At 43.6% G+C, this 27,848-nt stretch overlaps 1 protein-coding gene across 1 annotated transcript in view; it reads left to right on the plus strand.

Annotated features, from left to right (window-relative positions):
• Positions 1-27,848, plus strand: part of LOC126314282 (structural maintenance of chromosomes protein 4-like) — an 86,861-nt gene that overhangs the window by 18,198 nt on the left and 40,815 nt on the right. The window contains exons 5-6 of the mRNA XM_049992373.1: positions 94-215; positions 22,939-23,126. Coding sequence (XP_049848330.1) covers positions 94-215; positions 22,939-23,126 — 310 coding nt within the window. The remainder of the gene's footprint in view (positions 1-93; positions 216-22,938; positions 23,127-27,848) is intronic.

The following is a 27,848-nucleotide window of genomic DNA, read 5'->3' on the forward strand; positions in this document are numbered from 1 at the left end:
GAAGCAAAATTATTCATTTACTAACTCAAATACTAAAGTTTTTGTGTTCTGCTTTGGCACACTCTCTCTTTATTCTGTTTTTCTCTTTTTCAGTATGAAGTAGCAAAATCTGAGTTAGAAGTATATGTTCTTCCTGAAAGGACAGAAAAAGAGAAGTTGAAGCTTTTGATTCAGAATCTCGAGAAAATGACTGAACGTCTCTTAAAAACAAAGGAGTAAGTATATTCAACAAGATAACCATTTTCACAGGAGTATTATGGTATTTTGTACATTCTAAGTGCAATCTAAAAAAAAGAAGATAGATGATTATGACAGTTCAGAATTAAGGCCATATGTCTAATTTTGATGAGTTATCAAAGTTCTTTCTGATTGTGATGTACACAAACACTTTAACATAGGTAATAGAATCTTTATGTAGAATTTATACTCACATGCAATGTTCAAAGTGAAACTCTATATTTTACTCCAGACCTCTTCAACTTCCTTCCCTCAGAAATAAAACAATACAGTGGGTGCTGCTGGAATAAAATTAAACAATCTCACCAAAATATTCTGTAAACTACTTGATTCTTTTAATTCATGGCTTGCTTCTTGACAGTGGTATTGTGGATGGTAATGCCCTTCTTAAATAAGTCTCAGTTCTTGCAATACAACAGCAATTACTACTCGAATGTTAGAGATCATCACCAGGTTGGATGGAAAAACAGATATTGAACCAGTTCACAGACATGCTGCTAGATTTTCTACAGGTTGTTTTGATCACAGCACAAGTGTTATGGGAATTCCTGGATGGAAGAAACAATTCTGTTCATGAAAAACTACTGAGAATTTATAGAGAACCTGCATTTGTGACAGGCTACAGAATGATCTTACTGGCACCCACATCCGTCTCACATAAGTACCACAAAAAAAGATAAGAGATATTAGAGCTTGTATGGAGGCATATAGACACTTGTTTTTCCTGCATTCTGTTTCTCTAAGATAGACACCATTTATACTGCAAAAACTCGTGAAGTGTCAAGAACTATATTTATTCATCATCCTACTGTGTATCACTCCTTTATTGATAGTGAAGGCAATATTAAGTTAATTACAGCATGCACAGACAATTACTCAATCTTTCTTCCCTTGCTATGTATTTGACTGGACTAGGAAGAACCTCTAACATGTCATAGTATGCTGAGTACCCTCAGCCATTCCCTTCATAGTGGTTTATTATGTATGTATGTATGTATGTATACATACATGGGTAAATAAGTGGATAAATAGATAACTGGTACCGTTTGAAAATAAGCAGCATGCAACTGTAGCAAAACAGAACCTGAATTTTAAATGGAAAAAGCAGCAGTCTCCCATAGTAGTGGTTCTTCTGTACACCCTGCCTAGGGCAGTGACTGTTTTGTTCTTACATGTGTGTTGCCCGTAAGGCACTGAACCAACACAGTACAACTTTTTTTCTGTGGTGCAATTAGTGTCTCTTCTTACTCTATTCCCTCACTCTATCTTTGCTTGCTCTCTTGATGATGATCTAGATCTCGCCTTGGTCTGGTTTTGGCTTTCCCTTTTTGAGGCCTTATGTTACTTCCTACCTTTCTTAACTTGTTCTAGTCCATACCATTATTAAAAATCCATTCTTCTCCAAATTTCTCTGAAGTATGAATTGTGCAGAAAAGGCCAGATGCTGTGGCACATAGGTACCTGGCAGGGTGCTTCAACCCTGACATCCAGTTCTGGGTGAACCACCTGTCTGACTCGGAACCTAATTGGGTAGCCAGTTCATTGGAAGGAACTATCATGAGCCTCCACGACTGCAGCCAACCTAAAATAAGCTGGGATTGTATTGCTGGCATCTGAACTTCAATGTGCATTTATATCAAGGAATAGGTGGTCATTCCCATTTGGGCACTGGTACTTCGGGCAACACTCAGTGCCAGGTGGCTATTGCCAAGGCTGGGTGGTGCCCATTGAGAGAGCTCCTGGTTATAGCAGGAGACACCAGGGCAGACAGTCTGTCATGTAGCTACTCAAACTTATTGAAGCTAGCATTTGTGAGACTCCAGCAATCTCTCCATTTTGGAACTCTTACTGCGATAGATTCCAGTAAGGCATATTTCTGACTGGAGCTATATTGTATTTAATATGATATGCAGTGTGACTCATGATATTCCACAGAAACAACCTGCAGCAGTGGAAGCACCTTCACTGGTTCACATTGGGACACCAGTGATAGAACACAGAAACATCTCTGTTGTATCACCCAGCACAACACAGAATGCCAGATTCTCTACGCAACATGAGGAGAAGAATTTCATGTCGTCAAATGAGCTAAAAAATTGTTTTATATAGATAAAACAAAGCTATGCCCATATCTGTGGATGTGATGTACATGTACACAAAAACAAATAATTAAAATTTCAGAAAAAATTTATGGTCTATTTGAGAGAAATTGCTTTACAAATTGAGCAGGTCAATAATGTATTGTTCCACCACTGGCCCTTGAGCAAGCAGTTACTCTGGTTGACATTGATTGACACAGTTGTTGGGTATCATCATGTGGGATATTGTGCCAAATTCTGTCCAATTGGCACGTTAGATTGTCAAAGTCCCAAGATGGTTGGGGGACCCTACCTATAATGCTTCAAATGTTCTCAACTGTGAAGAGATCTGGCAATCTTACTGGCCAAGGTTGTATTTAGCGAGTAAAAAGAAAAACAATAGAAACTCTCCCAGTGCACAGATGGGCATTACCGGGGACAGATCGAGAAACATCTTTGGCCTGTAATCTCATTGGTTAGAGTAGAATTGTCTTCAGTGATGAGTCCCACTTCGAACTGAGCCCTGACAAGCAGCAAATATGTATCTGAAGATCTGCTGGGTTGCAGCAGGATGCAAACAGGACTGTGGCCCACCACACAATCCAACAACTAGGAGTGATGATCTGAGATGCCACTTCTTATCGTAGCAGGACCCCTTTGATTGTCATCTGCAGCACAGAACTGCACTGATGATATTCTATGACCTGTTTTGTTGCCCTTCATGGCAATCCTGGGCCTACAGTTCAGCAAGATAATGTCCACCTACACATGGAAAGCTTTTTCACTGCTTATCTTCATGCTTGTCAAACCTTACTTTGGCCAGCAAGATCAATGGATCCTACCCAATTGAGTAAATTTGGAGCATTATGGACGGGGCCCTCCAATGATCTCGTGATTTTGACGATCTACAGTAATACACCAAATGGACAGAATTTGGCATTATATCCCTTAGGATGACCTCAAACAACTCTATTGATCAATCCTGAGCTGAATAGCTGCTTGTACAAGGGCCAACTGCTCAGTTTGTGAATCTCTTTCTGTTGAATAAATCACCCTTTTTTCTGAAATTTTAATCACTTGTTTATCTGTACATGTACATCACATCCACTGTATTGCTACAACGGGATCCAAATATATTACTTATCCTAGTAATTACTTATTTTCACGGATACCTTTGGTGGATTTTATTTATAGATTGGCAATCATCCATCCTCCCCACAAAGTAGACCACATATGCTCAATAATATTGAATTATGGTTACTGAGGTGGCCAGGGGAGATGGGGCAGTTCATTCTCATGCTCATAAAATTAATCCTGGATGATATGACAGTTCATTCTCATGCTGATAAAACTAAGCCTGGATGATGTGAGCTGTGTGAATAGAGGCCCTGTCATCTTGGAACACTACATCACCATTGGGGAACAGAAATTGTATTACAGGATGGACCCAAACCAGCAAAATGGTCACATACAGACAACTACCTCTTTATTTACACAAAGTGTTGAGTGCTGTTGACAAGGGATTTCAAATTGATTCCATATTGCTAGATTTCCAGTAGGCTTTCAACACTGTACCTCACAAGCAGCTTGCAGTCGAATTGCATGCTTATGGAATATCATCTCAGTTACGTGACTGCATTAGTGGTTACCTGTCAGAGAGGTCACAGTTTGTATTACCTGTTGGAAAGTCATTGAGCAAAACAGAAGTGATTTCTGGCAGTTCCCAGGCCATCTGCCATTCCATATCTACACAAATGAATCGGGTGATAATCTAAGGAGCCGTCTTGGATTGTTTACAGATGATGCTGTTGTTTATCATCTAATAAAGTCATCAGAAGATCAAGAAACAGTGCAACAAAATGTTGAAAAAGTATCTGTATGGTGTGAAGATTGGCAGTTGACCATAAATAATGAAAAGTGTGAGGTCATCCACATGAACACTAAAAGGAATCCATTAAACTTTGATTACACAATAAATCAGTCAAATCTAAAGGCCACAAATTCAACTACATACCTAGGAATTACAATTAGGAACAACTTAAATTGGAAAGTCACCTAGAAAATATTGTGGGGAAAACAAACCAAAGACTGTTTTATTGGCAGAACACTTAGAACATGCACTAGATCTACTAGACTGTCTACACTATGCTTGCCTGTCCTCTTTTGGAATACTGCTACCTGGTGTGGGATTCTTACCAGATAGGATTAATGGAGTACATGAAGAAAGTTCAAAGAAGACCAGCAAGTCTCATATTATAGAGAAATATATCAGAGAGTATGTGTCTGACATGATACAGGATTTGGGGTGGACATCATTACAACAAATGCATTTTTCACTGTTGTAGAACCTTCTCACAAAATTTCAATAATCAACTTTCTCCTCTAAATGTGAAAATATCCTATTGACACCAACCTACATAGGGAGAAATGATCAATGTAATAAAATAAGGGAAATCAGAGCTTGCATGGTAAGGTAAAGGTGTTTGTTTTTTCCACAAGCTGTTAGTGAGGAAAATAATTATTGTGAAGGTGTTCTATGAAACATCTACCAGGTACTAAGTGTGTTTGCATGGGACCCATCAAGTACGATGATATGGCTCCCAAAGTCATCACTGAATCCCCACCATGTTTCACTCTCGGGATGTAAACTCAGCCAGAAAATGGAAACAGTGTGAAACAAGACCATCCAACCAAACAACATTCTTGCATTGGTCCATAGCCCAAGGTTTTGTGGCTTTGGTACCATGTTTTCCATATGGGCACTTGAATCATTGATGAGTAGTCTTGGAACTGTAGTTCACACTGCAGTTCCATGCTTATGGAGCTGCTTTTGTGTTGTTTTGATGCTGAAAATATTAACAAGTGGCACATTCAGTTCTGCGGTGACTTCTGCAGCTGTCATCCCCTTATTTTTCATCACAGTTCTCTTTAGTGACCATGTGTCATGATCATTCACACATTGAGACTTAGAGAATGATGATCTCCCACTTTCCCTGTGTGCTGATAAATCTTCAATTCGATGCTCCTTGAAACACCATACACTTTGGCTACCTTGGTTACAGAAAGCACCCACAATATGAGCATCAACAATTCACCTGTGTTTGAATTCCCGTAGCTCTGACATACCACTTGAAACTACCCAGAACATTGTTTTCACAACACCTGATGCTTGCAGTGTATTGAGGACATTCCACAGGTGCCGTTCATTGTCATATACAATAGTGCAGCCTCCAGGCTTCATTAGCATTTGCATTTACGTCCAAGCATGTATTTCTTCTGGTGTTCTCGTATTTTTGTCCATCCCCTATATTTATATAATTACCACAAAATTTCATTTCATTATTACATCTTTCATATTAGGGGACTTCAAAAAGTGAGATACACATTATTGTGGCAGGTCAAGTCACTTTTATTGAATGCTCCACTACACTCAGAAGTGACACAGAGATACGACATTAGTTTTCAACATTGTCACCAAGTCTCTGCAAATAACTGTCAGAACATCCTACCAATTGTTTGGATCCTTAATGATAAAAATCCACTACTTGGTCATAGTCATTCAAGAACCAATGTTTGAACATCTTTATCAGGAAATCTTTGATTGCCTGAACTTTCCCATCCATGGTCAGTGTCAATGTTGGTGACCTTCCTTATTTAATGGCATCACCCACGTCTGTGCCACCTTGGTTTAATTGTTGGCAACATTTCACATTGACTGGATACAACATAGCTTTTGGTCCACAAACTGCCAAAGTTTCAAGGTGAATCTGTGTGCAATTCAGATGTTTCTCACACAAGAATCATACCATCCTGTATACTTGAAATTGAGTATGTTCCCAGTTGGTACACTCCCACAGTGCAATGCATTTGTTATCCAAACCACAGCAGAATGTGTGTGTGTGTGTGTGTGTGTGTGTGTGTGTGTGTGTGTGTGTGTGTGTGTGTGTGTGTGTGTGTGTGTGTGCAAAAAACCCTCAACACATACTGTCCTCTAATAATGAGCTACTCATATCCTACAATGACCTTAGCACACAATGACAAGTAAAACTTACTTTTTGAAGTCCCTGTCTAATGGTCTATTCTGCTATTTTTTATGTAACTGTTCCATTTTCCTGCAAAAGAGACAAATTTTGCATCTACACAAATGTGAAACCCTTATGTCCATACAACCCACCAATGAAATGACTTTCTGGTTTTATCTGTCATCTTAGGTAGATGCATGTCATGGAACACCCTTTCTGTTGATGATGGCACAGGCTTTGTTGTTCTGGAGTATTCCCTAATTGGAAATGCATCATCTGTGCCATCACATTCCTCATTTTTTTCTGGACTCTCATCTTCCTTTTGCATTCTCTTATCAGAATGAGGAAGTATACGTCATTGCCCAATGTAGAACCAGTGCTGTTTCAAAAGACAATGTATTGCTGTATTTTTTTTATGACATAAACTATCACTTAATGGTAAATAGTACATAGGTTGGAACTTAAATAGTGACAACACTGCTTTGCAAACACTATGCAATGGACCCTACTATTGTTGCTGATAGCACACTTCGTTGACCTACCTTATCTACGAGCAAATGGACTCACCTGTCCCACATCATTGTCGAGTGCACAATCGAGGGAAACACAGTCACTTGTGAGCGGGCAGTCTAATGTAATGGTGTCACTACACTTTTGAAACAAGAACAATGGAGTTGGAGCAAGATTGAATGTGCCAGAGGTCATGCAGCATGACAGTGTCATCAAGGTCTTAAAGAGGCATGTGGGGAATCAGTATTACCATACAGAACAGTGGCACATTTGGTAAAAATCTTCAACAAAGGTTGGCGAACTGTGGCAGACATATATCAGGCAGGTTGTCCTTGCGTTTCTGAAGAAGAAGTGCATGCTGTTAGTGCATAAGCGGACAGTCATCAATGCCATATGATTCGTGAGCTTCCCCAAAAAACCGGATTAGCATACAACTGTATCTCCCAACCTGAAGGAACACCTGGGAATACAAAAAATAGCATCACGATGGGTTGCACATGACTTCACAGAAATGCAGAAATGGATGCGTTACGGTGCTGCTCAGATGCCGTTGGAGGTCTGAGTGTGAAGGAGAGGCTTTCTTATGCCAAATCATAACACTGGATGAGACATGGGCCACTTCGTATGAGCCAAAACTGAAATGCCAATCCAACAAATGGCATCATTATGGGTCGCCGCGAAAGTCGAAGGTGCATCAGAGTCCCAGTATGGTGAAAGTTATGGTGATTCTCATGTATGACTGTGATGGTGTTATGCTAACACATTACATTCCTTCACAGCAGACTCAGTGCACAGTATTACTGTTCATTTTTGGAGCATCACCTGTGACCAGGTTCGCGAAAGACGTGGCAACACTTTCTGCGCAACCCAACCATCATTTTGCACAACAATATGAGGGGCCCATACAGCACAAGCTTGGCTACTCTGGTCGATGTACTGTACCTCTAGTACCTTCTGCCGTGGAAGTCGAACACACGGCAGAACAAATGGACGTGGTCAGCCAATAGAGGGCTCCACCTCTGCGGCGGCTATTCTGCGTAGCGGCTCTCGCGCAGCGAGGGCGCCACCACTAAGCCACATGCAGACAGCGGCCAATAGCCGCTCCCTCCGGTTTCGTATATAGGTACCCGCTCTGCCCTAGTCCAGCCAGTCTGGTACTCACTCTGGATTTTGTTTCTATCTCGGTGGTACTGCGTTCTGGTCGTTGCTCATTGTTGACATTTGCCTGGCTCTGGTTCCGAGAGGATTTATGTTTGGTGTTGTGGTTCCCACAATCCTCCTTTGTTTCTCTCTTCCTTGTTGTCACTTACAGTCCATCATGGTCAGTTGTCATGGGTCTGTCGTTCGACTCATCCTGTGTTTACCTCGTGGTCTGTGCTCCACCGCCACCGGCTTCCCCGCCTGGTGGCTCCGATCCGCAGTCCAAGGCATTCCCGCTGTTGGTTGTAGTTACTACAGTACCATTTACCATACACCCAGACTTACTTCCTTGTGACTTCGATTTGATCTTGAAGATGAAGGAACCACTTCGTGACATTCGCTTCAGAAATGTTCCAGAGATTCGACAGGCAGCAGACTGCTCCATTTGCACCATCACCAGAACAGGCATTGCTGGCAACGGGTTCTACACAACACTGGCGACTACTCTGAAGGACAGTAACAGGGAAAACATGTAATTCTTTCCTAAATCTACATCTACATTTATACTCCCAAAGCCACCCAACGGTGTGTGACAGTGGGCACTTAACGTGCTACTGTCATTACCTCCCTTTCCTGATCCAGTCGCGTATGGTTCGTGAGAAGAACGACTGTCTGAAAGCCTCCATGCATGCTCTAATCTCTCTGATTTTACATTTGTGATCTCCTCAGGAGGTATAAGTAGAGGGAAGCAATATATTAGATACCTCATCCAGAAACGCATCCTCTCAAAACCTGGCGAGCAAACTACACTGCGATGCAGAGCATCTCTCTTGCAGAGTCTGCCACTTGAGTTTGTTAAACATCTCCGTAACGCTGTCATGGTTACCAAATAACCCTGTGACGAAACGCACCACTCTTCTTTGGATCTTCTCTATCTCCTCCGTCGACCTGATCTGGTACGGATCCCACATTGATGAGCAATACTCCAGTATAGGTCGAACGAGTGTTCTGTAAGCCACCTCCTTTGTTGATGGACTAAATTGTCTAAGGACTCTCCCAATGAATCTCAACCTGTTACCCGCCTTACCAACAATTAATTTTATATGACCATTCCACGTCAGATCGTTTCACACACATATTCCCAGATATTTTACAGAAGTAACTGCTACCAGTGTTTGTTCCGCTGTCATATAATCAAACAATAAAAGATCCTTCTTTCTATTTGTTCGCAATACATTACATTTGTCTATGTTAGGGGTTAGTTGCCACTTCCTGCACCAAGTGCCTATCCACTGCAGATCTTCCTGCATTTCGCTACAATTTTCTAATGCTGCAACTTCTCTGTATACTACAGCATCATCCATGAAAAGCCGCATGGAACTTCCAACACTATCTACTAGGTCATTTATATATATTGTGAAAAGCAATGGTCCCATAACACTCCCCTGTGGCACGCCAGAGGTTACTTTAACGTCTGTAGACGTCTCTCCATTGATAACAACATGCTGTGTTCTGTTTGCTAAAAACTCTTCAATCCAGCCACACAGCTGGTCTGATATTCAGTAGGCTCTTACGTTGTTTATCAGGTGACAGTGTGGAACTGTATCGAACGCCTTCCGGAAGTCAAGGAAAATAGCATCTACCTGGGAGCCTGTATCTAATATTTTCTGGGTCTCATGAGCAAATAAAGTGAGTTGGATCTCACACGATCGCTGTTTCCGGAATCCATGCTGATTCCTACAGAGTAGATTCTGGGTTTCCAAAAACGACATGATACTCGAGCAAAAAACATGTTCTAAGATTCTACAACAGATAGACGTCAGATATATAGGTCTATAGTTTTGCGCATCTGCTCGACGACCCTTCTTGAAGACTGGGACTACCTGTGCTCTTTTCCAATGATTTGGAACCTTCCGTTCCTCTAGAGACTTGCCGTACACAGCTGTTAGAAGGGGGACAAGTTCTTTCGCATACTCTGTGTAGAATCAAATTGGTATCCTGTCAGGTCCAGTGGACTTTCCTCTGTTGAGTGATTCCAGTTGCTTTTCTATTCCTTGGACACTTATTTTGATGTCAGCCATTTTTTTGTTTGCGTGAGGATTTAGAGAAGGAACTGTAGTGCGGTCTTCCTCTGTGAAACAGATTAGGAAAAAGGTGTTTAGTATTTCCGCTTTACGCGCGTCATCCTTGTTTCAATGCCATCATCATCCCGGAGCATCTGGATATTCTGTTTCGAGCCACTTACTGATTTAACGTATGACCAGAACTTCCTAGGATTTTCTGTCAAGTCGGTACATAGAATTTTACTTTCGAATTCGCTGAACACTTCACGCATAGCCCTCCTTACGCTAACTTTGACATCGTTTAGCTTCTATTTGTCTGAGAGGTTTTGGCTGCGTTTAAACTTGGAGTGATGCTCTCTTTGCTTTCGCAGTAATTTCCTAACTTTGTTGTTGTACCACAGTGGGTTTTTCCCATCCCTCACAGTTTTACTCGGCACGTACCTCTCTAAAACTCATTTTACGATTGCCTTGAACTTTTTCCATAAACACTCAACATTGTCAGTGTCGAAACAAAAATTTTCGTTTTCATCTGTTAGGTATTCTGAAATCTGCCTTCTATTACTCTTGCTAAACAGATAAATCTTCCTCCCCCTTTTTTTTTTTATCCCTATTAATTTCCATACTAAGGGATGCTGCAACGGCCTTATGATCACTGATTCTTTGTTCTGCAAATACAGAGTTGAAAAGTTCGGGTCTGTTTGTTATCAGTGGGTCCAAGATGTTATCTCGACGAGTCGGTTCTCTGTTTAATTGCCGAGGTAATTTTCGGATAGTGCACTCAGTATAATGTCACTCAATGCTCTGTCCCTACCACCCATCCTAAACATCTGAGTGTCCCAGTCTATATCTGGTAAATTGAAATCTCCACCTAAGACTATAACATGCTGAGAAAATTCATGTGAAATGTATTCCAAATTTTCTCTCAGTTGTTCTGCCACTAATGCTGCTGGGTCGGGAGGTCAGTAAAAGGAGCCAATTATTAACCTAGCTCGGTTGTTGAGTGTAACCTCCACCCATAATAATTCACAGGAACTATCCACTTCTGCTTCACTACAGGATAAACTACTACTAACAGCGACGAACACTCCACCACCGATTGCATGCAATCTATCCTTTCTAAACACCGTCTACACCTTTGTAAAAATTTCGGCAGAATTTATCGCTGGCTTCAGCCAGCTTTCTGTACCTATAACGATTTTAGCTTCAGTGCTTTCTACCAGCGCTTGAAGTTCCGGTACTTTACCAATGCTGCTTCGACAGTTCACAATTACAATACTGACTGCTGCGTAGTCCCCACATGTCCTGACTTTGCCCTGCACCCTTTAAGGCTGTTGCCCTTTCTGTACTTACCCGAGGCCATCTAACCTAAAAAAAACCACTCATCCCATGCCACACAACCCCTGCTACCTGTGTAGCCACTTGCTGCGTGTAGTGGACTCCGGACCTATCCAGCGAAACCCAAAACCCCACCACCCTATGGTGCAAGTCAAGGAATCTGCAGCCCACATGGTCGCAGAACCGTCTCGGCCTCTGATTCAGACCCTCCACTTGGCTCTGTACCAAAGGTCCGCAGTCAGTCCTGTCGACGATGCTGCAGATGGTGAGCTCTGCTTTCATCCCGCTAGTGAGACTGGCAGTCTTCACCAAATCAGATAGCTGCCATAAGCCAGAGAGGATTTCCTCTGATCCATAGCGACACACATCATTGGTGCTGACATGAGCGACCACCTGGGGATGGGTGCACCATGTACCCTTCATGTCATCCGGAAGGACCCTTTCCACATCTGGAATGACTCCCCCCGATATGCACACGGAGTGCACATTGGTTTTCTTCCCCTCTCTTCCTGCCATATCCCTAAGGTGCCCCATTACGCGCCTGATATTGGCGCTCCCAACTACCAGTAAGCCCACCCTCTGCGACCGCCCGGATCTTGCAGACTGAGGGGGCAACCTCTGGAACAGGACAAGCAGCCATGTCAGGCCGAAGACCAGTATCAGACTGAGACAGAGCCTGAAACTGGTTCATCAGGCCCTCCGTTCAGCACTCCAGAATGTCTTTCGCCCCCTGCTACACCTTGAGACGACCTCCCACTCTACCACAGGTGAGGGATCAGCCTCAATGTGGGCAGTATCCCGGGCAGCCACAGTCGTAGTCCGATCTGGGGTTGCGTGGGACAAGCTGGCTGTCCCCGACAAACTCCCATTAGGACCCCCACGGTGCTGCCCATTCGCAAGAGCCTCAAGCTCTGTGACCGAAGCCAACACTGCCTGAAGCTGGGAGTGAAGGGATGCCAAATCAGTTGCGAATAAATAGTTGACATTCTTTAAGTTCCAACCCTCGTATATAAGCATGTTACAGTATATTGTGGAGATATGACTAAAACAAGCTGAAATTATCATACTTCTGAAGCCATGCTAAAATGGTGATAAACAGCTTTCTACATTAGTGTCTGAAACCTACTGGGAGCTTGCAGAAATGAAAAAAAGTGATGCACAGAAAGCACATGCAAATGGTGTAAAGTACCTGCTACAGTCATGCGTAGTAGCTGTAGTTATTTTCCTGAGCTATAAAAAAAAATAAAAGTCAAGGCTAACACATATGATAAATGAGGACTGAGGACAAATCATTGAATAGTGGAGACATTTGTTAATAAAGAGGCACACAAAAAAAATGAAAAATTTGCCAGGTTTTGGACAAAATGTTTAATGAACTAAGGTACAAATACAGGTGTGTGCATGCTGTCCCCCTCCCTCCACTACTCCCCTATCCACTCACTACCCCCCACCATCCCTTCCACATACCCCTGCTGCCCTGCACCCCCTCCCTCCCCACTCAAAGTGGTGTCCATACCTTGCAAGCCACCTGACAGTGTGAGACGGAGAGTACCTTGAGTGTATCTATCAGTTCTCCCTTCTATTCCAGTCTCGCATTGTTCATGGAAAGAAGGATTGTCGGTAGGCTTCTTTGTGAGCTCTAATTTCTCTAATTTCTCTGATTTTATCCTCATGGTATCTTCGGGAGATCTATGTAGGAGGTGTAGGAGGGAGCAATATACCGCTTGACTCCTCAATGAAGGTATGTTCTAGAAACTTCAACAAAGGCCCGTACTGAGCTACTGAGCGTCTCTCTTGCAGAGTCTTCCACTGGAGTTTATCTATCATATCTGTAAGGCTTTCACAATTACTTAATGATCCTGTAATGAAGCGCGCTGCTCTCTGTTGGATCTTTCCTCTCTTTTCTATCAACCCTATCTGGTGCGGATCCAACACCGGTGAGCAGTATTCAAGCAGTGGGCGAACAAATTTACTGTAACCTACTTCCTTTGTTTTTGGACTGATTTTCCTTAGGATTCTTCCAATGAATCTGTCGGGCATCTGCTTTACTGATGATTAATTTTATATGGTCATTTCATTTTAAATCACTTATAATGCCTTCTCCCAGATAACTTACGGAATTTGCTGCTTCCAGTTGCTGACCTGCTATATCGTAGCTAAATGATAAAGGATCTTTCAGTGTATTTGCAGCACATTGCACTTGTCTACATTGAGATTCAATTGCCATTGCCTGCTCCATGCGTTAATTTGTTGCAGGTGCTCCTGCATTTCAGTACAACTTTCCATTGTTACAACGTGTCGATATACTACAGCATCATCCACAAAAAGCCCCAGTGAACTTTCGATGTTATCCACAAAGTCATTTATATATAATGTGAATAGCAATGGTCCTAAAACACTCCCCTGCGGGATACCTGAAATCAGTTCGGAAAACTTCTCTCTATTGAGAATGAAATGCTGCGTTCTGTTATCTAGGAACTCTTCAATCCAATCACATAATTGGTGTCCCCCCTGAAGGTCTGGGGGTTAGAATAGGCCCAAGGTATTCCTGCCTGTTGTAAGAGGCGACTAAAAGGAGTCCCTCCCCCTCAAGGGGGTAGTTAGCGCCTGCGTCCGGAGACGGACACTTTCACGACCTATATTTGCGTTCATTTTGGTTTTTTACTTATTCTGGTTTCTTCCTTCCTTCGGTTGGTTCCTTTCTTTGTTCTTCTCATCTCACTGTCTTATGTACTCTTCTCCTTGCCTTCTTCTCCATGCCTTCTTCTCCATGCCTTCTTCTCCATGCCTTCTTCTCCATGCCTTCTTCTCCATGCCTTCTTCTCCATGCCTTCTTCTCCATGCCTTCTTCTCCTTGCCTTCTTCTCCTTGCCTTCTTCTCCTTGCCTTCTTCTCCATGCCTTCTTCTCCATGCCTTCTTCTCCATGCCTTCTTCTCCATGCCTTCTTCTCCATGCCTTCTTCTCCATGCCTTCTTCTCCATGCCTTCTTCTCCATGCCTTCTTCTCCATGCCTTCTTCTCCATGCCTTCTTCTCCATGCCTTCTTCTCCATGCCTTCTTCTCCATGCCTTCTTCTCCATGCCTTCTTCTCCATGCCTTCTTCTCCATGCCTTCTTCTCCCTGCCTTCTTCTCCCTGCCTTCTTCTCCCTGCCTTCTTCTCCCTGCCTTCTTCTCCCTGCCTTCTTCTCCCTGCCTTCTTCTCCCTGCCTTCTTCTCCCTGCCTTCTTCTCCCTGGCCTTCTTCTCCCTGCCTTCTTCTCCCTGCCTTCTTCTCCCTGCCTTCTTCTCCCTGCCTTCTTCTCCTGCCTTCTTCTCCCTGCCTTCTTCTCCCTGCCTTCTTCTCCCTGCCTTCTTCTCCCTGCCTTCTTCTCCCTGCCTTCTTCTCCCTGCCTTCTCTCCCTGCCTTCTTCTCCCTGCCTTCTTCTCCCTGCCTTCTTCTCCCTGCCTTCTTCTCCTCTTCTCCCTGCCTTCTTCTCCCTGCCTTCTTCTCCCTGCCTTCTCTCCCTGCCTTCTTCTCCCTGCCTTCTTCTCCCTGCCTTCTTCTCCATGCCTTCTTCTCCATGCCTTCTTCTCCATGCCTTCTTCTCCATGCCTTCTTCTCCATGCCTTCTTCTCCATGCCTTCTTCTCCTTGCCTTCTTCTCCTTGCCTTCTTCTCCTTGCCTTCTTCTCCTTGCCTTCTTCTCCTTGCCTTCTTCTCCTTGCCTTCTTCTCCTTGCCTTCTTCTCCTTGCCTCCTTCTCCTTGCCTCCTTCTCCTTGCCTCCTTCTCCTTGCCTCCTTCTCCTTGCCTCCTTCTCCTTGCCTCCTCCTCCTTGCCTCCTCCTCCTTGCCCTCCTCCTCCTCCACCTCCTCCTCCTCCTCCTCCTGGCCTCCTCCTCCTCCTCCTCCTTGCCTCCTTGCCTCCTCCATGCCTCCTTGCCTCCTCCTTGCCTCCTCCTCCTCCTCCTCCCTCCCTCCTCCTCCTCCTCCTCCTCCTTGCCTCCTCCTCCTCCTTGCCTCCTCCTCCTCCTTGCCTCCTCCTCCTCCTTGCCTCCTCCTCCTCCTTGCCTCCTCCTCCTCCTTGCCTCCTCCTCCTCCTCGCCTCCTCCTCCTCCTCGCCTCCTCCTCCTCCTCGCCTCCTCCTCCTCCTCGCCTCCTCCTCCTCCTCGCCTCCTCCTCCTCCTCGCCTCCTCCTCCTCCTCGCCTCCTCCTCCTCCTCGCCTCCTCCTCCTCCTCGCCTCCTCCTCCTCCTCGCCTCCTCCTCCTCCTCGCCTCCTCCTCCTCCTCGCCTCCTCCTCCTCCTCGCCTCCTCCTCCTCCTCGCCTCCTCCTCCTCCTCGCCTCCTCCTCCTCCTCGCCTCCTCCTCCTCCTCGCCTCCTCCTCCTCCTCGCCTCCTCCTCCTCCTCGCCTCCTCCTCCTCCTCGCCTCCTCCTCCTCCTCGCCTCCTCCTCCTCCTCGCCTCCTCCTCCTCCTCGCCTCCTCCTCCTCCTCCTCCTCTCGCCTCCTCCTCCTTTTGAGACAGTCTGTCCTTCCTTTTTCCTCTTCTTCCTTCCTCCCTGTGCGTGCCTGAAGGCCGACACCACACGTTTGCACGCGTAGCCGGTGACGGGGTAACGCGTAATTCCCCACCATGGATAGACAAGTACGGCACACACGTACCCCTGGTAAAGTCCAGGCCCAGGGAGGGATGATTGCCTGAGCTGACACCTTCCGACCATGCCAACTGGTCCCTCCGTCCGTTTCTCGGGTGGTGTGACCTGAGGTGTGAACAATCACCTAAGGTGGGAGTGCCCTCTGAGAGGGTCCCCACAAGGAAGGAGCGCGCCATCGGAGACGCAGGCAATCATGGGGGATTCCTCCGCAATGGATTTCTCTTCTTCTTCTCTCTCGACTTCTGCCCACCAGTGACAAAAGTACTACCGCCTGCCCCACAGTTCCTCGTAGTTTCTCGATCTGAGGACGGAACGGATTTTTCCTCTGTCAACCCTTTCGTCATCCAGAAGGGCGTAGATTCCATAGCTGGATCTGTCAAGTCTTGTACCAGGTTGCGTAATGGTACCTTGTTACTAGAAACTGAGAGCGCCTTCCAGGCACAAAAACTGCTTTGTGCCACACTTCTGTACACGTTCCCTGTCCGGGTGGGGGCTCACCGCACTTTGAATTCGTCTTGTGGTGTGGTCTGTACTAGATCACTCGACGGATTGACTGACGAGGAGATTCAGTCTTTCCTCGCTGAGCAGGATGTCATGGCTATCCATAGGGTCATGAAAAAGGTCAACAATGACCTTGTACCGACCCGGACACTTTCCTTGACCTTTGATAGCGTTCAGCTTCCGTCGCGCATCAAGGCGGGCTACGAGGCTATTTCTGTTCGCCCGTATGTCCTGACACCTACGCGCTGCTACCAGTGTCAGCGTTTTAATCACACTCGCCATTCTTGTTCCAAAGCGGCTACATGTGTGACTTGAGGCAGGGATGCCTATGAGGGTGACTGTCCACCTCCATCTCCTCGTTGTGTGAACTGTCGCGGTGACCATGCAGCGTCCTCCCGTGACTGTCCCGTCTACACAGATGAACGCTGTATCCAAGAAATTCGGGTCAAAGAGAGTGTCTCCACCTCAGCTGCTCGCAAGCTATTCGCTAGTAGGAAGCCCACGTTGCTCCCAGCGGGGAAGTACAGTACTGTCCTCGCCTCTCCTCAGACTACCAGGGAGGTGGCGATGCAGATATGCGATCTGACCTTCAGCACTACGGTCGTCCGTTCGGCCAGTGCTAAGATCGCTCTGTCGACGTCTCCTCTTCCTCCCGTCGCCCTTCCGACACAAGCACCTTTATCAGCTTCTGCCCGGACGAAAACCCAGAAGTCAGAAGCACAGGCCTTCAAGAAAGAACCGTCTCGTGCAGACCTTCTACGTACCTCGAACCCTCAGCCATCGACCAATCCTTCCACAAAACGACCTTCCGAGAAGGCTCATAGGAAGCACAGTTCTCCTTCCCCGCCATGGTGCATTTCTCCTCCTGCGCCCCCCAGCGGTTGCCGCCCCAGGCCATCATCCGTTTCGCCTGGCCGCACCGCTGGTAGCCGAACATCTGGCCCTTCACCAGCGGAGGAAGCTCCCCCTCCCGGCCATCTTCACAAGATGATGTATCAGGCTCCATTTTCGTGGACGATTTTGCCATCTATTGCAGCGTGCAGCGTACATGTTTCCTGGAGCGCTGTCTTCAGCGTTCTCTTGACTGTCTTTACTCCTGGAGTGTCGCCAGTGGCTTCCGTTTTTCTTCAGAGAAAACAGTCTGTATTAATTTCTGGTGCTACAAAGAGTTTCTCCCACTGTCCTTACGACTCGGCCGCGTTGCTCTCCCATTCGTGGAGACAACAAAATTTTTAGGTCTTACATTTGACAGGAAACTTAGTTGGTCTCCACATGTGTCATATTTGGCTGCCCATTGTACCCGTTCTCTAAATGTCCTCCGTGTTCTCAGTGGCATGTTGTGGGGAGTGGATCGAACCGTCCTACTTCGCCTATATCGGTCGATCGTCTGCTCCAAGCTGGATTATGGGTGCTATGTATACTCCTCTGCACGGCCGTCCAAATTACGCCGCCTCAACTCCATACAACTTTGGGGTTTACGGCTTGCGATCGGAGCGTTTTATACTAGTCCCGTCGAGAGTCCTCATGCTGAAGCCAGTGAATTACCACTCACCTACCGGCGCGATATACTGCTTTGTCGTTACGCCTGTCGGCTACTGCCAATGCCTGACCACCCATCGTATCATTCCTTTTTTGACGACTCTCTCGACCGTCAATACGGGTTGTATGTCTGCCCTGCTACCCCCTGGAGTTCACTATCGTCGTCTCCTTCAACTCCTTGATTTTTCACTCCCTGCAACCTTTAGAGTGGGCGAGAGCCACACGTCACCTTGGCTCCAGGCTCAGGTTCGCGTTCACCTTGACCTCCGCTCGCTCCCAAAGGAGGTTACCCCCGGTTCAGTATACCACTTCCGTTTTGTCGAACTTTGTTCGAAGTACATTAATATGACTTTCATTTATACAGATGGCTCTAAGACCAATGACGGGGACGGGTGTTCTGTTATTGTCGGGGCACAAAGTTTCAAATACCGGCTACATGGCCATTGTTCGCTCTTCACAGCTGAGCTCTTTGCCCTCTACCAGGCTGTTCTTTACGTCTGCCGCCACCGACATTCTGCTTATGTCATCTGCTCCGATTCTCTGAGCGCCATCCAGAGCCTCTTCAGCAGCTGGTGGATGACGGGTCTCCAGTTACCTTTATGTGGGTTCCTGGCCATGTCGGTATCCCTGGGAATGAAGCTGCAGATGCCGCGGCCAAGGCTGCGGTCCTCCAGCCTCGGACGGCTTCTTGTTGTGTCCCTTCATCAGATTGTAGCACGGTCATTTGTTGGCGCAATTTATCGCTGTGGCATGTCAATTGGGCTGCACTTAGGGACAACAAGCTTTGGGCCTTGAAACCTCTTCGCGCAGCTTGGATGTCGTCCTCACGTCCTTTTCGAATTGGACACTGCCAGTTGAGCCATCACCATCTGCTGACAGCAGTGCCGGTGCCGTTCTGTCCATGTGGGCAATTGCTGACGGTCCGCCACATTTTAACGTCCTGTCCGGATTTTACTACGCTGCGTCTTGATCTTGGCCTGCCATGTACTCTGGATGCCATTTTAGTGGATGACCCAGGAGCTGCTGCTAGTGTACTTCGTTTTATCAACTTGACACACCTGTCTAAGGACGTTTGATTGTGCTGTAGTTTTTTAATCCTATGCCTGTTAATACGTCTTTTATAGTGTTGACGCTTTTAGTTGCTGTTTTAACATTGTGGATCGCGGTACATTCCTAAATTAGTCAGGTCGCTAATGACCATTGTAGTTGTGCGCCCTAAAACCAGAAAAAAAAACATAATTGGTGTGATAGTCCATATGCTCTTACTTTGTTCATTAAACAACTGCAGTGAACTGTATCAAATGCCTTGCTGAAGTCAAGAAACATGGCATCTACCTGGGAACCCATGTCTATGGCCCTCTGAGTCTTACATTAGGCAGCCTAAAAAGCTGAATGCCAGCATTGCAGTTTGGCAGGTACACCAGGGTGAGAGTTTGTCTAGGTGACAGGCAGAAGATGTAGGTGATGGGACTGCAGGAGGAAGAGGCTGCAGGTTCATTGGAGAGGGATGTGACACACAAGAGCTTGCGAGTTTATGAGACACCCAATGATGAGAAGGGATGATTGGGTAGGGTACAAGACAGTGAAAGGGGGCAATGATGGTGAAGTGCCACACAAACTCACGGGCTCTTGTGCCCCTGTGTCACATTCCTATCTTGTGCTCCTGCTGCCTCTCCCTCCTGCATATACTTTTGCTGAAAGCTAGCAATGTTTTCATTCTTTTTTGTGAGCCTGTCAACCATGCATTGCCTCTAAGCTGAGTTGTCTACTTTATTCTTAAAAAATTTAGTAAGTAGTTAGTGATTTGCTGTGTCTTAGGAGTTGCAGATACAAACTGAGTGAATGTGAATTCTTCTGGATTGTCAAATTACCCATGGTGTCAAAATTTGTGATGCTGAAAACTCAGTGTCAGGTGTTATAGTAGTGAATGAATGTTAATCGGTCAAAACGGCATTCTACTTCTGTCACCTTGCAGTCACTATAAGACAGTAATATTTGTGAAGTTTATAACAAGAATATGACACACAAACCTTTCAATAATGTGTAGGGGCTGTCAGCCATTTCATTAACTTGATCAGTTTTCTTAGGAGTCAATGACATAAAACTTCATTCTTCTAGGGAAAAACAACAAATGCTGGAAAAATACCCTGTTGTGGAAAATGATTTAATGCTGGCCAAAGATGAAAAGAAACAACTGGCACATGAAGAGGAAATATGTTCAAAACAACTGTATGTTATTCGAATGAAATTACATGAAGCTCATCAAACAATGAGAAAATCAGTTTCAAGTAATAAAGTTGTTGAATATTTGACAAACTGCAAGTTGAATAATAAGTTACCAGGTTTCTTTGGAAGATTGGTATGTCATTGCACAGGAAAGATGCAATTTTCATCGACTTTTTCCCAATTGATGTCTGTAATTCTTAAAGCTCTCTCAACTTTTTCATGTGAAACATTGCAGGGAGACCTTGGTGCCATAGACAAGATGTACAATGTGGCAGTTTCAACAGCCTGTGGTTATTTAAACCACATGGTAGTTGATACAGTGAAAACAGCACAGGAAAGCATAGAGCTGTTGCGTCAGTCAAACATTGGCCAGGCATCATTCATTGCTCTTGAATACCAACAAAAGTATCATTCACCCTGTTATACTCAGCCAGAAACGTTTGTATTCCCTTCTTTAGTTAATGCTAGCAAGTTAGTTTTAAGAATTAGAACTAATAAGTGCCATGCACTTTAGTGAATATATGGTTTTGCTTTTTTGTCAGTTTGTCAATAAGAAATTAATCGATGGGGAGGCTGAAGAGCCAGTTACTGTAAACCAGTGGCAAATATGCATAATTGATTGTATCAAATTAACACCACCACTGTAATTGCCAGGGCAGTTGTAATATGCTGAATGACATCTTTTGTGTTAGCAGAAGAGCCAACACCATGTTAAGAGTGGAGGCCAAAATGCACGCATTTTAGCTCACGCAGGATGGTGTAAGGACGGAAGAACTATACTGATGTGAGGCCTGGAACATGACAAGGAATGAGAATTCAGAAAGCAGACGTAATTAGTTTGATACTTAGCTTTAATCTATTAATGATGGTACATGATTCACAATATTCTCTGTTCAGAATACGTTCTTGAAGATAGTAATTATAGTAACTGAATATGGTGCCTTGCTAGATCGGAGCAAATGATGTAGCTGAAGGCTATGCTAAACTGTCATCTCTGCAAATGAGTGTGTATGTAGACAGTGAACCATCGCTAGTGAAGTCAGCTTTACAACTAGGGAGTCTGTCTAGACTAGACCTGCCGTATGGCGGCGCTGGGTCTGCAATAACTGATAGTGGCGACACATGGGTCCAATGTGTACTAATGGACTGCGGCTGATTTAAAGGCTACCACCTAGCAAGTGTGGTGTCTGGTGGTAACAGCACATCATCTATAATGGTATTGAAAATATCATACAACATATTTGCTATCAACATAGTGCAAATAAATTAAAAGTTTATTTAAACATATTAATACTTGATGCTTCAAAAGATTCAGTAGTGTGGTTTCACAATTTAAACATGCATTTGTTATATAATGTCAATTGGTTATGAAGGTACCTTCATAGATCCAATCTCTCACACTTAGAAGGGTAGTGCAGGGTTTCACTGGTTCAAACCCCTCATCTAGCCATCCAGATTTAGGTTTCCCATAATTTCCCTAAATCTCTTAAGGCAAATTCTGGGAAGTTTCCTTCAAAATGGCATGGCCACTTTCCTTTTCCATCCTTCACTAATTTGAGCTTGCGCTCCATCTCTAATGATCTCATTGTCAAAGGGACGTTAAACACACACAGGACATTTTTTGATTCATGTACTAATACCCATGACGTAGAGTTATTCATTAGATGATGTAAAGCTTTGTAGCTGCTTGTGACTATGACAATTTAATCACCATGACTTGTAGCAAGCCAATGTGATCATTGCTAATTTATGTCATACTTATTTTTATAGTCAGTATTGATTGGATCACTGGCACCAGTGAGTAAATCATTTGACACACTGATTTTACAGTCCAGTGACTACTTTCTAAAAATTGTCCTTAACCCCCAAGTTGGCATGTCTGCATATAAAGTGCACCAACCAAAATTAAAATGATTTTGCAAGGTTCCGTTTTTGTTTCACAACTGCAAACACATACCTATTCCTTCATTACTCCTTTGGGTAGCACAGCAATAATCTTTGTTGTCATGTGTCCAAGCAAGCACCAGTAATATAAAATAAAAGTAATTTAGTCAAGAAAAAAATTTATAATCTGTGCAAAAAAATGACCCCACCGACCAACATAATCCCACACTGAAGCAGTTATCTAAGAGATAATTAGTAAACAAATAAGTGGCTGGCTGAGATTTGATACAACTGCACAGTTGAATGCTTTGAGTGGGCCATTACTGTCTCTGTAACACCTGTCCTTGGCAACAGTGTGTTATAGTAAAAATTTATTTCAGTATTGTTTAATATAACAGTGGTTTAGCTCATATTATGTAAGTTTCTTTCCTTGTTATTTAATTAAATTAATATTAAACTGTAATTTTGATAATGCTTGTTTACCTTGGTAACATAAAGACAGCTATTCTATACATTTGCACAAAGTGCGCCATGCACCCACTTGTATTATGAAAAATGGCGAGCCTGCTCGAGGGTTAATGCTATGAATGGGAAGGAAACTGACCCATAGTAATGACTGTGCTTTAATATTGATTACTTGAGGTTGTTAGATGGGCAATTACAACAAAGTCAAATAAAAATATTTTGTGGCATTCCTTTGGCATTTTACCTGGATGTAATTGTCAAATTTGCTTACTTTTCAAGTGTACATAAAAAAATCAATATTTTTCAGGCCTGAGAATGCACCACGGTTAATTGACTTAATCAAATTAGCAGATGAGAGAGTTCGTGTGGCATTTTACTTTGCTCTACGTAACACACTTGTTGCAAATGATGTAGCACAAGCAGCAAGAGTTGCATTTTCTGGAGGAAATCGTTACAGAGTAGTTACTTTACAAGGACACATCATTGAAGCTACAGGTGATTAATTCAGAATTATTACTAACTGTCTCCCATGTTTAATATGACTAATTTTGTAGGAATTTTGAACATCGAGCATAGTTATGTAAGTGGGTGCCACAGGTGGGACTAATCAGCACTGCCATTCCAAACCTGCAACACATATTCACATGAAGTGCTTCCTTTTTCACAGTGAAGTTTAGATGCACAAAATTTCCAGAATCCACTATAAGCTAACATATACTGATCTTCAGACAACCTTGAGCACTGAAGACAATCAAATGAAGTGTCAGCAATACTTCACTGGAGGATTCAATAATTTTTGAGTTACTTTATGCATTGTAACTGTTTTGCAAAATATGTAGAAAACTGGTATCCTCTGCTGAGTAACTGCCTGTCACCCACACAGACTTCATTAATAAAGGTCAGGCACTATCTCACATGACCAATAGAATGATGGCACTAAACAATGAAAAATTTCAGACACATTTGTGGAGTAATTGTGTGCTGGGTTAGTGTGTGTGTGTGTGTGTGTGTGTGTGTGTGTGTGTGTGTGTGTGTGTGTGTGTGTGTGTGTGTGTGTGTGTCTGGATGATCATGAATATGTACAAAGGACAAACAAAACATTTTAGGAATTCATCTGTTAGGAGTGAATAGTAGGTAATGCCTTTATTTTTATTACTTGCAAAATATTGTAAGAAATCTCACTGATGCAATTTCAGAATATTATTTTGGTAAGTGATATCACTACATTGTTCATGAAAATGACCGAAATGTAGATGGAAAAGAAATAATAAATTGTGATGGACTTCGTGAATTTTGAATGAACATTATAGCTCCATAAATTGGATATGCATGCATGCACATGCACTGACACACTGTAAACTGCCTCCTGCAGCTTATTTAATTTAATTACCACTCATACCTTTGCAGAATGAACATTTAAATGAGCCACGATGACCCTCTGCTATAGAGGGATTGCCATATGCCACCAGGTGGTGTTATACACACCACGAGAGGGTGCCGCACTTCCATTACTGCAAAGAGACCACAGAGTACAAAGTTATAGAGCTGCTAAAAGTTTTGGGATTGTGATATGCACATACACAAATGGTGGTAGTATATTATACACAAATTATAAATGGGCAGTTGCATAGGCAGAGCTGTCACTTGTACTCAGGTGAATCCAGCAAAAAGGTTTCAGACCTGATTATGGCCACACAGTGGGAATTACGAGAATTGAAATGCAGAATGATAGTTTGAACTAGGTGCCTGGGACATTCTATTTCAGAAATCATTAGGGAATTTAATATTCTGAGCTATCTAGCGTAAAGAATGTGCTACGAATACCAAATTTCAGGCATTACCTCACACCATGGACAATGCAGTGGCTGACACTTTCACTTAATGATGAAGAGCAGTGATATTTGTGTAGAGTTGTCAGCACTAGTAGATGAGCAAAAATGCATGAAGTACTGGAGAAATAAATGTGAGATGTACTATGCACGCATCTGCTAGGGCAGTGCAGTGAAATTTGACAGTAATGGGCAATGACAGTAGATGACTGACATGAGCACCTTTGCTACCACCACATCATCTCCTGCAGCACCTCTCCTGGGCTCATGACCATAACAGTTGGACCCTAAATGACTGGGAAACCATAGCCTGGTCAGATAAGTCCCAATTTCATTTGGTAAGAGCACCCATGAACCACAGACCTTTCTGTTGGTGGGGAGGCTTGGGTGCCTCAGCGATACAGATGGCCGTATCGTAAGTGCAGCCATAACGGAAGGGTATCTGTTGAGAGGACAGACAAATGTGTGGTTCCTGAAGAGGCACAGCAGCCTTTTCAGTAGTAGAAAGGGCAACAGTCTGGACGATTGACTGATATGGCCTTGTAACAATAACCAAAATGGCCTTGCTGTGCTTGTACTGATAATGGCTGAAAGCAAGGGGAAACTACAGCCGTAATTTATCCCGAGCCCATGCAGCTTTACTGTATGGTGAATTGATGATGGCATCCTCTTGGATAAAATATTCCAGAGGTAAAATAAACCCCCATTCGGACAGGCGGGGACTACTCAGGAGGAGGTTATTATCAGGAGAAAGAAAACTGGCATTCTACGGATTGGAGCGTGGAATGTAAGATCCCTTAATTGGGCAGGAAGAGAGAGAAGGAAACATAGCAGGTGAATATGGATTGGGCATAAGAAATGAAAGAGGAAGCTGTCTGGAAGAATTTTGCACAGAGTATAACTTAATCATAGCTAACACTTCGTTCAAGAATCATGAAAGAAGGTTGAATACATGGAAGAATCCTGGAGATACCAGAAGGTATCAGATGGATTATATAATGGTAAGACAGAGATTTAGGAACCAGGTTTTAAATTGTAAGACATTTCCAGGGGCAGATGTGGACTCTGACCACAATCTATTGGTTATGAACTGTAGATTAAAACTAAAGAAACTGCAAAAAGGAGGAAACTTAAGGAGATATGACCTGGATAAACTGAAAAAACCAGAGGTTGTACACAGTTTCAGGGAGAGCATAAGGGAACAATTGACAGGAATGGGGGAAAGAAATACAGTAGAAGAAGAATGGGTAGCTTTGAGGGATGAAGTAGTGAAGGCAGCAGAGGATCAAGTAGGTAAAAAGACGAGGGCTAGTAGAAATCCTTTGGTAACAGAAGAAATATTGAATATAATTGATGAAAGAAGAAAATATACAAATGTCTCAAAAATGAGATCGACAGGAAGTGCAAAATGGCTAAGCAGTTGTGGCTAGAGGACAAATGTAAGGATGTAGAGGCTTATCTCACTAGGGGCAAGATAGATACTGCTTAAAGGAAAATTAGAGGCCTTTGGAGAAAAGAGAGGCAGTTGTGTGAATATAAAGTGCTCAGATGTAAACAGTTGTAAACAACGAAGGGAAAGCAGAAAGCTGGTAGGTGTATATAGAGGGTCCACACAAGGGTGATGTACTTAGGACAATATTATGGAAATGGAAGAGGATCTAGATGAAGATGAAATGGGAGATATGATACTGTGTGAAGAGTTTGACAAAGCAATGAATGACCTGAGCTGAAACAAGGCCCGGGAGTAGACAACATTCGATTAGAACTATTGACAGTCTTGGGAGAGCCAGTCCTGACAAACCTATACCATCTGGTGAGTAAGATGTATGAGACACATGAAATACCCTCAGACTTCAAGAAAAATATAATAATTCCAATCCTAAAGAAAGCAGGTGTTGAGAGATGTGAAAATTATTGAACTCTCAGTTTAATAAGCCACAGCTGCAAAATACTAATACAAATTCTTTACAGACGTATGGAAAACAGGTAGAAGCTGAGCTTAGGGAAGATCAGTTTGGATTCCATAGAAATATTGGAACACGTGAGTCAATACTGATCCTACAACTTATCTTAGAAGCTAGATTAAGGAAAGGCAAACCTACATTTCTAGCATTTGTAGACATAGAGAAAGCTTTTGACATTGTTGATTGGAATAATCTCTTTCAAATTCTGAAGGTGGCTGGGGTAAAATACAGGAAGGAAAAAGTTATTTACAATTTGTACAGAAAGCAGATGGCAGTTATAAGAGTCAAGGGACATGAAATGGAAGCAGTGGTTGGGAAGGGAGTGAGACAGGGTTGTAGCCTCTCCCTGATGTTACTCAATCTGTATATTGAGCAAGCAGTAAACAAAACAAAAGAGAAATTTGGAATAGGTATTAAAATCCATGGGGTAGAAATAAAAACTTTGAGGTTCGCCGATGTCATTGTAATTCTGTCAGAGACAGCAAAAGACTTGGAAGAGCAGTTGAATGGTATGGACAGTGTCGTGAAAGGAGGATATAAGATGAACATCAACAAAAGCAAAACGAGAATAATGGAATGTATTCGAATTAAATCAGGTGAGCTGAGGCAATTAGATTAGGAAACGTAATGAAACTTACAGTGCAGATAATCTCATGATTGAAAATGTAAATAATCAGTGAAAAGAAGTGTAAAATATTGATAGTTAGGAATCCACTCAACCAGTGACACGCAGTGTAAATACATATAATCGGGCATTGCAGCTATTCACCAAGAAGTAATGTGAATAATGTTGTGTAATAACACAGGGAAGAGAGACTATGAGATTTTTGGTCATCTGCAACTACATCTACATATATACTCCACAAGCCACTGTAAGGAGCATGGCAGTGGGTACCCTGTACTACTACTACCACCACCACCACCACCACCACCACCTGCCATTTCTTCTCCTGTTCCACACACAAATAGAGCAAGGGCAAAAGGACTGTCTGTACACCTCCCTGTGACCCCCAATTTCTCGTATCTTATCTTTGTGGTTCTTACACATGATGTATGTTGGCAGGAGCAGAATCATGCAGCAGTCACTTTCAAATGACAGCTATCTAAATTTTCTCAATAGTGTTTCCTAAGTAACAGCACCTTCCCTCCAGGGATTCCCATTTGAGTTCCTGATGCATCTCCACAACACTTATGTGTTGTTCAAACCTACTGGTAACAAATCTAACAGCCCCCTCCCCCTCTGAATAGCTTCAATGTCTTACTTCAGTCTGACGTGGAATGGATCCCAAACACTCAAGCAGTACTAAAGGATAGATTGCACCAGGGTCCTATATGCAGTCTCCTTTACAAGTGAACCACTCTTTCCGAACATTCACCCAGTAAACTGAAGGTGATTATTTGCCTTCCCTACTACAGTTTTTGCA

This window comes from Schistocerca gregaria, unplaced genomic scaffold (assembly GCF_023897955.1).
Source record: "Schistocerca gregaria isolate iqSchGreg1 unplaced genomic scaffold, iqSchGreg1.2 ptg000547l, whole genome shotgun sequence".
Classification (NCBI taxonomy): domain Eukaryota; kingdom Metazoa; phylum Arthropoda; class Insecta; order Orthoptera; family Acrididae; genus Schistocerca; species Schistocerca gregaria.